Genomic DNA, 13953 nt, shown 5'->3' with positions numbered 1-13953 from the left:
GTTTGCTTCTTCCCTCTCCATGTGGCTGCCACAGCGCAATCTGTTCTTAAGAAAAAAAACAAACCAACCAGAAAAAGCTATTTTCATATTTTCAGCTAGCGCTTATTTACTAGTGGGTTCTCCCTGGTATGTAATCTCACTGGAACTGTAATCTGTTGAGGTTAGTGAATAGCATAATTAGTTATCACTCCTTTGTGGTTTTCCTCCAAAATTTGGTTATCTTTGGGTATTCTCTCCATATGTGCAGTGCTTCTTATCACTTACCAGCTTCTTCAGCAGCTGTTTGTGTGGTGTGAGGTGCTGTTGTGGAAGGATTTTGTTCCTTTCTGCACATTGAGGACCTACCGATCTTCCTCCAGAATTACACCTCGTGTTTCAGCATTTTCTCTTAGCTTCTTTTTTCACACTCTTTTTCCTGAAGGGAATCTGTTTTTTGCTTCCTTGGAATTTGAGACCCCTTGATTTGTAGTGTAGCTGGTGCTTCTTGACCATGCTGATGGTTGTCCTCTTCAGAGCTGATCCACCTCTGGCAAGCAGCCTGAGCTTGCATTCCCCATGCGTCCTGTGTTGTTGCTGCTTGGGGGTTTTGAATCCTTTTTCCTCCATTCTCTTTATATATAATGGGTAACATAGTTGAAATGACAGGCTATTTCTCAAGAATGTCAGTCGAGACATAAAATCCACTGACTGCATAAAGGTTATTGAAACCTATTTTGTCCTTTAGTTTTCTTTCTAGTCTTTAATGTATTTTTAGCCTGACTTTTCTTCTATGTTCAAGTCAGTTGTTTTCTACCCTCTCCCACAAGAGAGCTTTTGAACCTATGGACAAGTTTCCACCAATTATGACAGAAGTCTAGGTTCTTAAATGATATGGAATTTCTATGAATTTAATGGTAAATTTATAGACAGAAAGAGGAGAGACCCATATAGTGTCTTCCCAAGGAGAAGGCTGTACCACCAGTTCAGCTGTGTTCTCTACCAGAATATCACTCTCCCCTTACTTGCAGTAAAACCTTTGGTTGGAGCCTGCACCTTCTTAGATGCAGGATAATCAACCACAAAGCTACAGGAAACCAGCTTTATAACGTCTCTTCCTCACAGCATTAATTGTTTTGGTATTTTGCATTTTTATTTCTGCTTGACTTTTTCTGAACTTGTGGCTGAGGAGTTTATTGGCATTGCTTTCCTTTTAGTATTTACAACAAAGCCCTTTTAGATTTTTCTCTGGTTATGGCTGTTTCCCTATAGCAGTCTTTTCTCTTAAAAGCTGAACTCTTGACACTTACAGTTTCTGATCTTAATCTTTCCCTATTTCTTTTAATTTTCTAGCCTAGAAAGAATCTGAATTTATAGTGGGCAGATGAAGTATAGAAAGCAAATCACAACTTCTAGATCATCTTGGCATCCTGAAGAACAATGAGGCAGAAACATGACTTTTCCTCCTAGATTTGCTTTAACTGTCTCTTCTGCCAAAAAGATTAAACCTGGGTGAAACTGTACTCCAGTTAATTGTGAGCTTTGGTGGATTCAGATGTTGAGAATTGCAGCATTCCTATAGTGTTTCTGCGAGTAACGCTTTCTGCTTGTGCTCACTTTACAGCAGCGGCTACCTGTTTTTCCCTCTGGCCTTGGAAAATAGTCCTGGTAGGCTAGTTAAATGTCAGGTTAGAATTTGTGTCTAAATGCACGCATGTGCAAGAGTTTGTACGGACTCTGGGCTGGGTAGTATAGCTAATAACATTCATCTTGTATGTGCTTAGAGCCCTCATCCGAGAAGTCCTTCAAACTTGGCTATGATGCATGCTAGAGATAGGGTACTTCTTTCACAAAGTGGTGGCCTGCCTACTTCATAAGAAGCCAGTCTTTTGATAATTGTGGTGTGTCTTCCCAATGTTCCTGTAATATGCCCAAAAGGACTGATAAAAATCATGAGGCAGTTCAGTACATTAAAAAGCCATGGCATTTCCCCTTGAAGACCTGCTGGCATGCTGGAGCGAGCCCTCCGCCACACGAGAGTGCAAGGACTTGAAACATTACTGCTTCTGCTTGGTCTGGGCTAACCCAGCTTATTATAGTCTTGGTGGTTTTGGCAAGCTAGAGCAAGTGAATTAACAAATAATTCACCATTGCTGGTTTTTTAAACATTGAAGAAAACTGGCAAAAGCAGCCTGTTAGACTCAAAAGCATTGACAGCATGCTGATGCTATCTATATGTGGCTTCTAGAAAAGTGGCTTTATCTTTTCAAGACAAGGCTGTCTTCTCTTATGCTGTACACACCAAAGTATTTCCAGTTAACATAATGGATGTAGTGAAACATACTTTTTATGCTGGTTGAGGTAGAAGGTAAAGTTTCTGATACTATTAACTCTTGAGCACAACATGGTAGAGTAGCAGAAAAGTAGCTTTTGAAGTAAGTCATGTTGAAATGCCTTGGTTTTGCATGCATTGTGAAATTGTTAAAGATATCATGAAATACAGGAAGACAGTGCTTTGTGCACAGAAATGCTAATTTTACTGTGAGAACTGTAGTCTTCAATTTCCCTTGTGATTTCTTTTTTAAAGAGAAGTGGTCATGTTACTTTTTAATACTAATTTTAATATAGAATATGGTTACATTTACATTGACTTCAGCTTTAGTTGCATTTCAATTATTTCTATTCAGCCTATTTTAGTCTTAAGCTGAAAAAGTACAAAAGAATCTTTCTGTTTTTGTTTCCTTAGCTTCTTTCACTTCTAAATTACTATATACAAAATATGTATTTAGCTGCTTGCATTGCCCTATTCACTATGTGTCTCTGTTAAAGAATTCTAAGGACTAGTAGTAGTTTAATGACCTGCTAAACAGCAGTTCAAGGCAGGAATAATTTGTCAAAAACCAGGAGAAAATTAATCATTACTTTGCTAAAGCCTCTCTCCTGTGTCTGTATTTGGCCTAGCAAGCTAAACAGAAATCACTGATTCAGATCCTTACTGTGACCCTGAAAGCAGTCGCCCTCATGTTTCCCTCCGTGCAGTTGTGCTGGGAGGTGTTTTTGGCTAGTTAAGCTTTTACTATGTGGGTTACAAAATCAACTGGCTGCTCAGTTCTCACTGGGGATGCGGGTACTCGAAGAGATTACAAAATTGTGTTTGAAAGCATGGGCACAAAAGAAATAATCCTCTGAGTATTTGCTTCACTGGCTTGATTGGTGTGAAAAGAATGAAAATTCAAGGTAGTGAGATGAGAATACCAAGTCTGCTTCCCCTCCCAGTTCTTTGAAATGCAGTAAGGCTCATTTTAACCTGCTTCTATTTTGTTGGAGTAGCATAGGTGGTAAGAGAAGTCCGAATCATAACAGGTCCTTTTGCCGTTTCTCCTGAACACAGTGTAGCTGAACTATGCTAACTGGAGCTAATCTTTGCTGTGAAAACAAGCTGCTGTAGTGTTAGACAGAAGCAGATGAAGTTTGGAGTTGAAGTCTTGTGGATGTTGCTGTTAAATGGGATAAAAATTCAGACAGGTGCAAATCACTGTAAGTGTTTTTGCCCGCTGTGGGGGGGAATGCCATGCAAAATCTGTGTTAATATTTCTGTTGCTTAGTAACCCTGACCTCAAGGGTTATCTGAGAGGGGCTCAGAGTGGAATTTTGTTCATTTCCTGAGAGCTCTGCAGAAGCAGTACCATCCAAATGCCTCTTTTTCAGAAATCATGTTAACAGAAATCATGTTGACAGAAATAGGCATACTCATATTGTGAGAAATATTTATAATTTTCCTGGGTAACTGAGTTTAATTTAACTCTATTCTCTATAGGGATTGCAAGTATGAAACACTCCTATAGTACCTCGTGCTACATGTGGCCTGTTTATGTGCTCCCTGTTTACGTGCTCCAGGGTTATTGAGAAATAACACTTCAAGCCCTGGATAGCAGAAACTGGAGTCTGTTCCAAGTCGTCTAATTGCTGGACTGAATTTGAGCTGGTTGCAGGGAGAGCTTAGTGGGACTGATGCATTAACTCTTCTGTTTCTGAGCCCCATTCCTTAGTCACCAGCATATAAACTTTGGTGGTGTTTTGCACCAATTTTCCTTGATGTCCGTTGCTGAATGTGTATTGAAAATTTAATACCTCTTGAGGAAAGGAAAACCATCCTTAAAAAAAAAAAAGACAATCTGCCTTACAGCAGCTGGTACACAAGTGGGCAGTTTGGTGGTTGGACGTTATTGATGCCTCTAGGTGCCTTCAACTAAGATTGGTTAAATGTTTTCCCAAATGCAGTAAGGTTGTTGAAATAGGGTATGTAAAGGCATGGAATTGGGTGTGTTTGGGGGCCAGGAGACAGAACTGGAGGCTGGGAAGAGCTTGTGACTTCTCAGTATGTGGGTAAGTTTAGAATAGGACCCAGATCATCTGGTTCCAAGAACTTTATCCACTAGTTCAGTGCCATTCAAATGGCAGGCTATGGTCTAGGTGGACTGGCTCAATTTTTGTGGTTCTAGAGCGCCTTCTGCTCCTGCAGGGTTTCCATAGTTCTCACCCTTCTGGTCACTTCAGAAATAGCCACGGCATGCTGCTTCAGGTCCCTGTGAAGAGATGAGCGCTTGTCAGAGCTGGAGCTGATATGCTGCTTCTATCAGAACAGGCCTCGCTAGAGCTTCTAGTAGACTTGGATAAAAATTGACCAGCCCTGAACTGTATCACACCTAATGCCTTTTTAAAAACAATACTGAAAATGTCAAGTTTGAGCTACAGAGTATCTCCTCCTTAGAAATACCAAATTCTTTCCTGAAAGTCTTTAACATCTCTGATATTTTCACTTACTCCCAAACACAATCCTGACTGAAATCAGAGTGCCACAACAGTAATGATGTTGCAGCAAATTCTGGATTGCTAGAAATGTACAGCAGGTGAGCTTATGAGGGACAGATGCCCCTATTTCAGTGCCAAGTGTTCCTAGAGATAGTAGAAAAGAAGGAAGGAATTTGAGGCAAAATATTGTGGACAAAGGCTTAGGAGTAGTTGCCTCTTGTTTCAGAGAATTTCAGTCCAGAATTTTGATCAGAAGGTAGTAATTAGTGACACTTAACCCAAAATACGCAAGTGCTAACGCAAATGTCTTTGTAGCTTGCTGAAATTACTGCATCCTTTGCTTTGAAAATTTACCTAAAAGAAATTCTGGAAACATTTAGTTGCCTGATGAACAAATCTGTATTTGATTCTTCTTTCAGTCTGGCTTCTTTGATGCTGCCAGAGATTAAATTAAACTATGTGATAGTGTCTTTATTTTTGTTCCAGTAATATGACATTTTCTACTATAAGATTTTCATTCCTCAAAAGATGCTAATGAAGCTTTGGCTGGACATGCATGGCTACTGATTTGACTGTCGTTTTCTTTTCTTTCAGCTTTGCAATGTATGGATGATTCCAAGCCGTGCGTTAATGAGGGAAAGTGCATTCCGTATCAAAATGGTACAGGATATTGCAAGTAAGTTGGTTTCATTTCTCATCAATTTAATTGCCAGTCTTCTTTCTTTCAGGGTCCTAGCCAGAAAGGAAATGTGAATTGTTAAGATTTTCTTATTGGGTGCATTTGGTGTAACTGATTTAGCACAGTTGGTGTTTTTTGATAATGTGTTGGTTCTTATGTGCTAGCTTTTTTTAACATAAGAAATCTTGAATTCTTGTTCAGATTTCTGGGTTTGGATCTTGCCAGTTTGGTTTCCTTGCATTAGTGTAGGAAGCAAGGCCAAAGTGATCACAGAAGTAAACTCGGTACCTTGCTTCCAGACCCAGAAGTTAAATTGGAACTTGCTCTCCATCTTATAGCTTTCCTTACTTTATAGAGCTTCAGCCCCCATTTGAATATTTTTATGAGGTTTTTCAGAACTATTCTGCACTCTGAAGTGTGCCAGTTCCCTTCCACATGCTGGAGAGTAAGTAATGTGTGGGAGTTGTAAAAACAAACTAACAAAATCCCAAACACACACCCACGTTTGTCTTTATCACGTAATTGATTTTGGTAAATGTTCACACCTGCATTCAATGGTGCCTTCACTCTGCTGCATGGAAAGCTGATCAGCAGGAGCTTTGGTGGAGTAGGTGGTGTCTGGAGAATGATATCACATCTGTTTAAATGCAGTTCACCTTTCGATCTGCAGTATTTAGATTTTTTTTTAAAATGAAGTGATATTTTGCAAAAAGATTAAATCCTCCTTGTCTGGCAGGGTTAATTTACTACAGCTGGAGTAAACGGATTATTTTTCTAGACCTTGTTTACTTCACCAGTGCAAGTTGTGCCATTTTCTAGCATGCTAAATCTGTCTTTTCTTAATGCTAACATTCTTTAAATATTATTCAGTTTTGTCTTGTTGGTTTAGCTTGGCTAACACACACAGCTCTGCTCCACCCTTTTCTACACATCCATCTTCCCTAGCCACAACCTTTAGTTCTCTCTGTTAATGTGGTACATAAAACTCAATATACTTAAATTGCACCTGTGGCACACAAAGGGGAAATCATAATCTAATTTGAGGTTCTTCTCAGTTTCAAATCAATACCTGGTGTGCAGAAAGGCCATAGAAAGGCAAATATGTCATTTGTTATTCCCTGTTGTTTTCTTCACATTTTTAACTACTGCTACTTCCTAGTCCTTTCCTTTCCATGGCTTTATGTTGCTGTCAACAGAAACGAGCTGCCCTTCTGAAAAGCTGGAACTTTTCCTGCTTTTTACCTGTATTTTAAGACTGAAACAAGAAATTGTGTGACATTAGTAGGTCCTTCTGATGCATACTTAAGCATGTCAGTCTGGAGCCAAAGTATGTGGGTCATGATGAAGGTAATAAACAAGACTGGTATTGATGTTGGTGCTGCTTGTACCTCCCTAAGGATGTTTTCTCCAACCTGCATGTTCCTCCTAACTATGTATTAGACGGGGGGGGAGGGAAATTAGTTCGTTCATCTGATTAACATTGGTTCAGTATTTGTACTGTAGTCCAGATCTTGACACATTTCCCTTATCACAGTCGCAGCTTTGACCACACTTACATTTTTTTAGCACACAGAGTTATTTATAATTCTAATGTTGCCTTCTTCCTTTTTGTGCAAAGTCTTCTTGCAGGTCTTAAGCCAACCCTTCCTACAAGTAACAACTCAGTCCCTTTGCAGGTGCTAGAGTAATTGGAAAGGCTAATAGGGGCCTGTGTACAGAGATTAGTATGTGTTTGTTTTCTAATTCTGGCTCAATAACTCTTTTTTTGCAGAAAGGAAGGAAAAAATAGCAAAAAAACCCCCTCAATTGTGGAGACTCTACCTTTAGCAGGCTGATTCTTAGCATCCTGTTTTGGTTTTAACTTTTTTTTCTTTCCTGCACTATGAGGAACTCTGAATAGGGGAACTTTTCTATCTGGTATAGTAACCTCAATGACTTTCTGAATTTTTGATGGCTGTAAGAGTACAAATGTTTTGTTCAGGAAACTGAACTTATTACTAAAGCAAGTGGCTTGGCTTCTAGCTCTGCAAGATCACTTGCTGATTAGCTAAATCTCCACCCCTTCCACTTTTTTCAAGTTTTCTGCAGTATTTCCTCTGCTGGGCAATAAGTTATTATAACAGGCTCTCTTCCTCTTTCTGTACCTCCTCTTGGCCAAGGTGTTTGTTCTAGCCTGTGGTCAGTCCATCTAGTCAATCCTGCTGTCTGTAAGAAACAAGTGAACAGCTGAGGGAGAGCCTGCATCAGAGTTAATCTTATGTGATGAATAAGACATGAGTAATGTAAGCACTGATAAGCAAAACATCTAGTCTCGATATTTGGCAAAGCAGTAAGTGGCAGCTGACTGCTGAAACAGTTTTCTTTGTGAGAAAATCCTGTAGCATCTACTCCATTAAAAGAGAAAGCTAGTTTTCTGCTAAGAAACCTTTGTTCTGGTGCATCTGGCTTCTGTTATGGGAACAGTGATTGTGACCCTTGCAAGGAAATCGGAGTTGGATCTTTATCAGATTGCTCTTGTGAGCGCCCTTTAAGTAGCTCCGTTCCCCTGGTGACGCTGCTGGCCCATGGCTGTCATCTTGTGGCACTGTTTGATAGAATTACTGACCTTCTTTGACCTCGATTTTATATTTAGAAAATTACACATTCCTGTGTTTGCGTCTTCCAAGGTCAGAATTTTTGTTTGAGAGACCTTTCTACACCCATTCAGTGACTAATGTCGTGAGGACGCAGACCTTATTCCAAGGAATATGGTCATATCTGCAGTAGCAGTATGAAGGGGACCTGTCATCCCAAGCTTTCTGGGTCCTGCTTTGATAGAAGGCAGTTTCAGTTTGGTGTTTGGCTCTGCGTTGCACTGTAGTGGGGGTTTTGTTGTTGTTGTAGGGTGTCATTCCCCCCCCCCCCCTTGCCCCAAAGCATCTCCAGGCAGCCTTTTGCACACTGAGGTGTTAAGCGTGAGGGAGCCTTCTTGCATGCTCTCATACCCAGCTGAGAAGCAGGATAACAGTTGCTTGTTGCTTAATGCTAACTGTGAATGTCACAGGAGAACCCTTTCTCATCTCCCTGCTGCTAGATGACTGGGAAAGTAGTAGGAAGAGTCTGAGGGATAGTACTTCTAACTTACAGTATTTCAGTAGTTGCAAGCAGGCTGAGAAGGTGTGGGTACAGGGAACTGTTTCAAGGGCAAGCAGAGCAGAGATTTTTGGCAATGCTGCCTGCAGTTTTCTGAGTGCGAGAGTCTGCTCTGCTGCAGGTGGATGCAGGATTGGGCAGTCCCTCTGTGCTTGGAGTGGGGCAAGGCCCTGAAGCGGAGAGTATCTTAACTGGTTTCCCCATGTTTGGCAGCTGTGGCCTCTCCCAACTTCCCTTCCCTGTGCCCCAGTGACAGGGAGCAGAAGCAAGACTGTGCCAGGGAGAGAAGCAGAAGTGAGAAGGAAGGGAGTTGGGGTAGGGGTGCTCCAAGCTTTAGGGAAGAAACTGGGCCTTGCTACTTCTCGTGCTTTGTAGGTTTTTAAGAGTGGATTTTTTGACCTTAGGACTGTTGCACATTGTGTGCCCAGAAGGGATATCAGTACCTCTGTATGAACCAAAGTACTGCTTTAACTCTAGTGTCTTTTGTTGGGTCTGGATGGTTAAAAAAAAAAAAAAAGAAAAAAGAAAAAGTACAATGGCAACCATGGCTTGTTTGCTGTGCTTGGTCAAAAGTGAAGACTGCTGAAGTTAGCTGATGCCAAAAGGACAGTCTCCTTCAGCACATCCTTTCATGCCCAAAGCTGTCAGGATCTGTGCAGCTTTGTGTGCTTCTGTGCCTCATCAGTGAGCAGTGTTTTTCTTACTGTGTGCAGAAGTTTGTGCACACTTTTACAGTGCATGATACAGTTTTTTCCTCTTATCTGCAAGGTTGCAACAGGAGGACCTCAAAGTGTGCTAAACTCAAAGCAGCAACAGCATGGCAGTAAGGGGCTTTTATCCCAAATCTAACCCCCAGTAACTCCAACCCCTTGCCAGGTTTTTGACCTACCTTTCTTTCCAGCTGGATCTTCATAAATGAATTTTAACTTGGATTTAAGAGGACTTCTGGGGCTTAAGGCAAGATCCTAGACTGCAGAACTGCTTCTCAGACTGCAGCAGATATCTTCTCAGGATCTATCTCGAGAGACTAATCACTCTTAGACCAGTGAATGGGGAATACCCATAGGAGACCTTGTAGCAGGATGAGGTCTGAGAGTTTTCCAGAGGAGGCTAAATGCAAAAGCTGAAAAGTTGTCCCTTTCTGAGAATGGGCTGCCCTTTCCTGTTTCCTTCTGTCTCCTTTCAAAAGTTAAAGGAGACCCTAGAGATCAGGGCAGAGGGAAAAGGGGAGAGTACACGCACTTTTAGCTTCAAATCTGGGAACAGAGTGGTAATTTGAGTCACTCAACCAAAATTTTCTATTGTGATTTATCTGTGCAGACTAAAAGCTGTTCGGAGCTTTGATGGTCAGAAAATGCTGGACTAAACCTTGCCTGTTCAGGCTTCAGTTGCTGTTACTCCTTGGTATCTGTGGAGTGGCACACTGTGGAAGTGCTTGCCGTGGACTAGAAACAATAGCTGTGTACTGCTTTAAATGCACAACAGAGAGGCCATCCCATAGTTTGCATTCAAAGTATGACGCATAAATGAGAGCCTTGAGACATGGGAAGGAGCGTTTGTAAAGCTAACCAGAGAATCCTGTTCTCCCTCCTGAGAGGAGGTGTAGGTGTGGGAGTCTGAACCTGGGAGCCAGAGGGAAGTCTGGCTAAAATCTGTAGCAGAATAGCTGAGACCCTTCTCACGTTAGTCATCAGACTGTATTTCCCCCCCCCCCCCCTTCAGTTGAAGCATCTTCCAGTCAAAGGAAAGGGAGTGTTGGGTTGAAGGGGGGAGAAGCAAGATGACTAGGAAATTCTTCCCTTCGTGTTTTAAATTAAAACCATCTGCTTCCTTCTGTGCATCTCCAGATGATATCACTGGGCCTGAATAGGAAACTTCCATGAAAATCAAACATCTGGAAGACTGGTTAAAACAGTCTATAAGGTGCATTTGAAGAGACTGTCCTATGAATGTGCCCAAGCAAATATAGTATGGCAGATGAGGAGTTTTTTCCAACAGGCCAGACATATTTTCCAGAAGTCTTTTGAAAGCAAGAGAGAACTAAGTATTGGGAGGTAACGTCAATGTAGTTTTGTGGCCTAAGAGCCAAAAATGCAGCTTTTGTGCGTTTTCGACTTTCACTTTGTAGAATTAGGTTGTTAGAGTGAATGTGGCTCTGTGGATTTGTGGATACTTCAAATTTGGATAAATACCTTCATCTTGTTTTTATGTCTCTTGTTTAGCTCCATGAGAGCCTGAGCTAAGGCAAACACAGGCTGGAGCTGAAAAGGAGGAGGGGGGGGGGGGAAAGGGCTGAGCTCTGACTAAAGTATTTGTGCTGGAAAGTAGCCCAGAGAGAGTAAAGGAGAAGCTTTAATTAGAAGCAGCTGCATAGCTGATGCAGCCCACAGGACATTTTCCCATTTCAAACTCTCTAGCTTTCAGAAATCATGATTTGAATTAAGTTGTATGTGAAATTTGTTCTTAAAAGATTAAATTCCTGTTGAAGTAGGTTAAGAGACCTCATGTGCTTCCAGAAAGTGCCAGAACAAACTTTATCTTCCTGTTTCTGTTTCTGAGTGTTAGATGGAAAACTGAGGAGAAACAGTGGCTTTTATTTGGAAAAGATTTGGTTTCCTGTTCTGAGCATGTCATTTGGAGCTGACACAAGCTGCTACAATTTTAAGCTGCTCTGTAGACAAGTGGCTTTTTTCTTCTTTTTTCTTTTCTCTCCTAAAGAGAACTTGAAAGAGTAGGTTGGGATGAGAGCAGAGCAGGGGTGGTGGGAAGCTGGAGTTGCTGTTGAGGATAATCATATCCTTTAAAGAAGTCTGGACTTAGACCTTGCTTTTTCAGTGTTTGCCTCTATTTTTAGAGAAACAATGTGGTGCCCAACATGAATCAGGGGCAAATATTTGCAGTTTTGTCTACACCAACATTTAGAACTAAATTACTAGTATTTGTGCCTAGAAATGCTGATGACAGGAGACATGGTTGAAAATCTGGACTGTAGTTTTTTTGTTCTTTAACATTCAAAAAGGATTGCATGGAATTGCTGGAGGGGAAAATTGCATAACTGTGTGACCAAGGCACTTCTCCAGGAGGAGAACAAAATGGTGGGTACAAGGGCTGTGTATACCTGACTTACCATCTTTCCACAGGCAGGCACGTTCCCTCTGGCATATTCTGTAAGGCTTTGTCCTTCCAAATATAAAGAGCTAAAGTTAAAAGAGCTTTTGCTGTTCCCTGCTGGAGTGCTCCCTCATGTTTTTCTGATTAGCCTCAGAAGATACCAGAACAAGCCTGGTCTTGGAGCATTCTTCAACTTTGTACCAGAACATTTGTGTACAAAATTCTGGGCCATTTGTGGGTGATGGTTGTGAGTGTTGTCTTAGAGCACAGGTCTCGGCTTTCCTTTTAGATCATAACAGCAATACTTTTAGTCATTGTTAAGCTCCCTCCTCCCTGTTACCTAGGGGCAACAGTTAAATGTACCTTCCAGTATCCCTGAGTGTTTGGGGGGGGGGGGGGGGGGGAGTGGGAGAGAAGGTGTATTTTGGTGGTTTATTTGCTTGTGGACAAAACGTGAGATGTTCCTCTAGAGTTTCTAGTTTGTTTTACAGCCTTTGAATGAAAAAGCACCTTGGGACTTATCTTTTAGGTGTGTTTTGGTTTATTTTGTATTTGGAGTGGTGGCTGGTGTTGGAGGACCTCTTGTTTGTCTGAGTTCTCTAAAGAGAACTACAAGTGCATGGTCTGCGCCTGCTGCTGTTAGTCTGAGGAGCTTTGGTGTACTGCTGACACTGAAGGCGGCTGAGCTGCCCAAACCCCCCATCCCTGGCAGTGGTGAAACCAGAAGAGATCCCTGTAACGAAAGCTTGTAAGCCTTCTGGGACTGAAGTTCAATTTGACTTTACGCGTTCATCAGCTGCATAGAGATGTCCAGAAACATGATTTAATTGTAGTTATCCAGGCAGTCTCTGAGCAGAGCTAGCCAGTGCACCGTGTGCAGGCTTGAATGCCGTGGGAGTCAAGCAGTCCTCCAGCTCCTGGCACAAGGCGTCTTTGCCGGGTGCCAGATTTCTATATGATCGAGCTCCTACACAGCCGCGCTGTAGCCTGCTGGCGTTTGGACTGATTTCTAACCCATCTCAAGGAGGGATTTGGGATGTTTAAAGGAAGCCTATAGAACTGGTTTAGGCCCAGAATACCCGAAGATTGCCTCTTGGGTGATGTGGCAGCAGCTCACGCTGACTGACAGCCTTCAGTTGTTATACCAAGGATGGCACAAGAGGCAGAGGATATTCTGCAAATGGTGTTGTCTCAGGATTTGCTTTCTGTAACTTTATTAATCGTGCCTTGCCCTGCAAAAACTCTTCTTTCATGTCTGTTCTTGGGTACAAAGTTGAAAGTATTAAGGTATGGTGAAAGGAGCCTAATTTGGGTGTGGGGAATGGTAAATTGTGATTATGCACATCTATTATATGACTTTCCTACTTCAGACATATGGCTAAAGCTAGTTAATAAATTTTAACATGAGAAAAAACAGTTGTGGTCATCTAGTAATGACCCCTTGCGTAACTCGGATAATAACCTCTCTGAATAGCAGTGTTTGAACTAGCGTGCATACTCTTTCTGAAACAGCCAATCCTGGTGTTCTTTTAAACAAGCATGAGTGATGGAGAAATTCCACTGCAACCTTAAATGCGTTGTTCTAGTTGTTTCTCTCCACTACTGAGATACAGTGTATAAGTCTGTCTGAAAATAAAGATATTACCCTATCTCTAATTTGAATTTATCTACCTTGAACTTTTAACTGCTCAGTTCTATTATCCCTGTACCTTCTAGATTGGGAATTACTGTTAAATCTGAGCTTCTTTGTGGGTACTTGGAGCTTTTGATTAACTGTCTCTTTCCCTTTTCCCTTTGATAAATAGACTGAGCCACCTGAGCTATTCATTGTGTCAAGAGTTTTCTATTAATCATTATTGTTGGCTGCTTTGAATTAATTTCAGCTCTTCCTTCTTAAAGAGCAGACACCAGAACTGATGTAATGGTCTGGTAATGGTTGTGCCATGCAAGTATCAGGTGTAGCATAATCTCATTTACTCCTACTTGATATATGCTGTTTGTACATCTGAAGTATTCCTGGCAAAACTGTCATGCTAGGAATTCATGTTCAGTTGACTGTTAGGAACCCCCAGAGCAAGCAAGTCTGTCTTTCCCAGATCAGTCTCCTGTTTTGGTGAGGATGCTGTATGCGTTTTGTTTCTAGATGTATGACTTCTCAGTGCTTAAAGTGCACTTTGCATGCTAACTGCCTTGTTAAGCAGTTTGTGTTACTATTCTCTATCAAGAACTTGCCTTCTCTTACC

At 41.5% G+C, this 13953-nt stretch overlaps 1 protein-coding gene across 5 annotated transcripts in view; it reads left to right on the top strand.

Moving 5' to 3' along the window:
- NOTCH2 (notch receptor 2) overlaps positions 1–13953 on the top strand; it is an 88635-nt gene that overhangs the window by 4855 nt on the left and 69827 nt on the right. For all 5 annotated transcript variants that reach the window (XM_069789882.1, XM_069789883.1, XM_069789884.1 and 2 more), the window contains exon 2: positions 5383–5464. In XM_069789882.1, coding sequence (XP_069645983.1) covers positions 5383–5464 — 82 coding nt within the window. The remainder of the gene's footprint in view (positions 1–5382; positions 5465–13953) is intronic.

This window comes from Haliaeetus albicilla, chromosome 8, assembly GCF_947461875.1.
Source record: "Haliaeetus albicilla chromosome 8, bHalAlb1.1, whole genome shotgun sequence".
Lineage (NCBI taxonomy): Eukaryota > Metazoa > Chordata > Aves > Accipitriformes > Accipitridae > Haliaeetus > Haliaeetus albicilla.
This window is presented reverse-complemented; position numbering and strand designations above follow the sequence as displayed.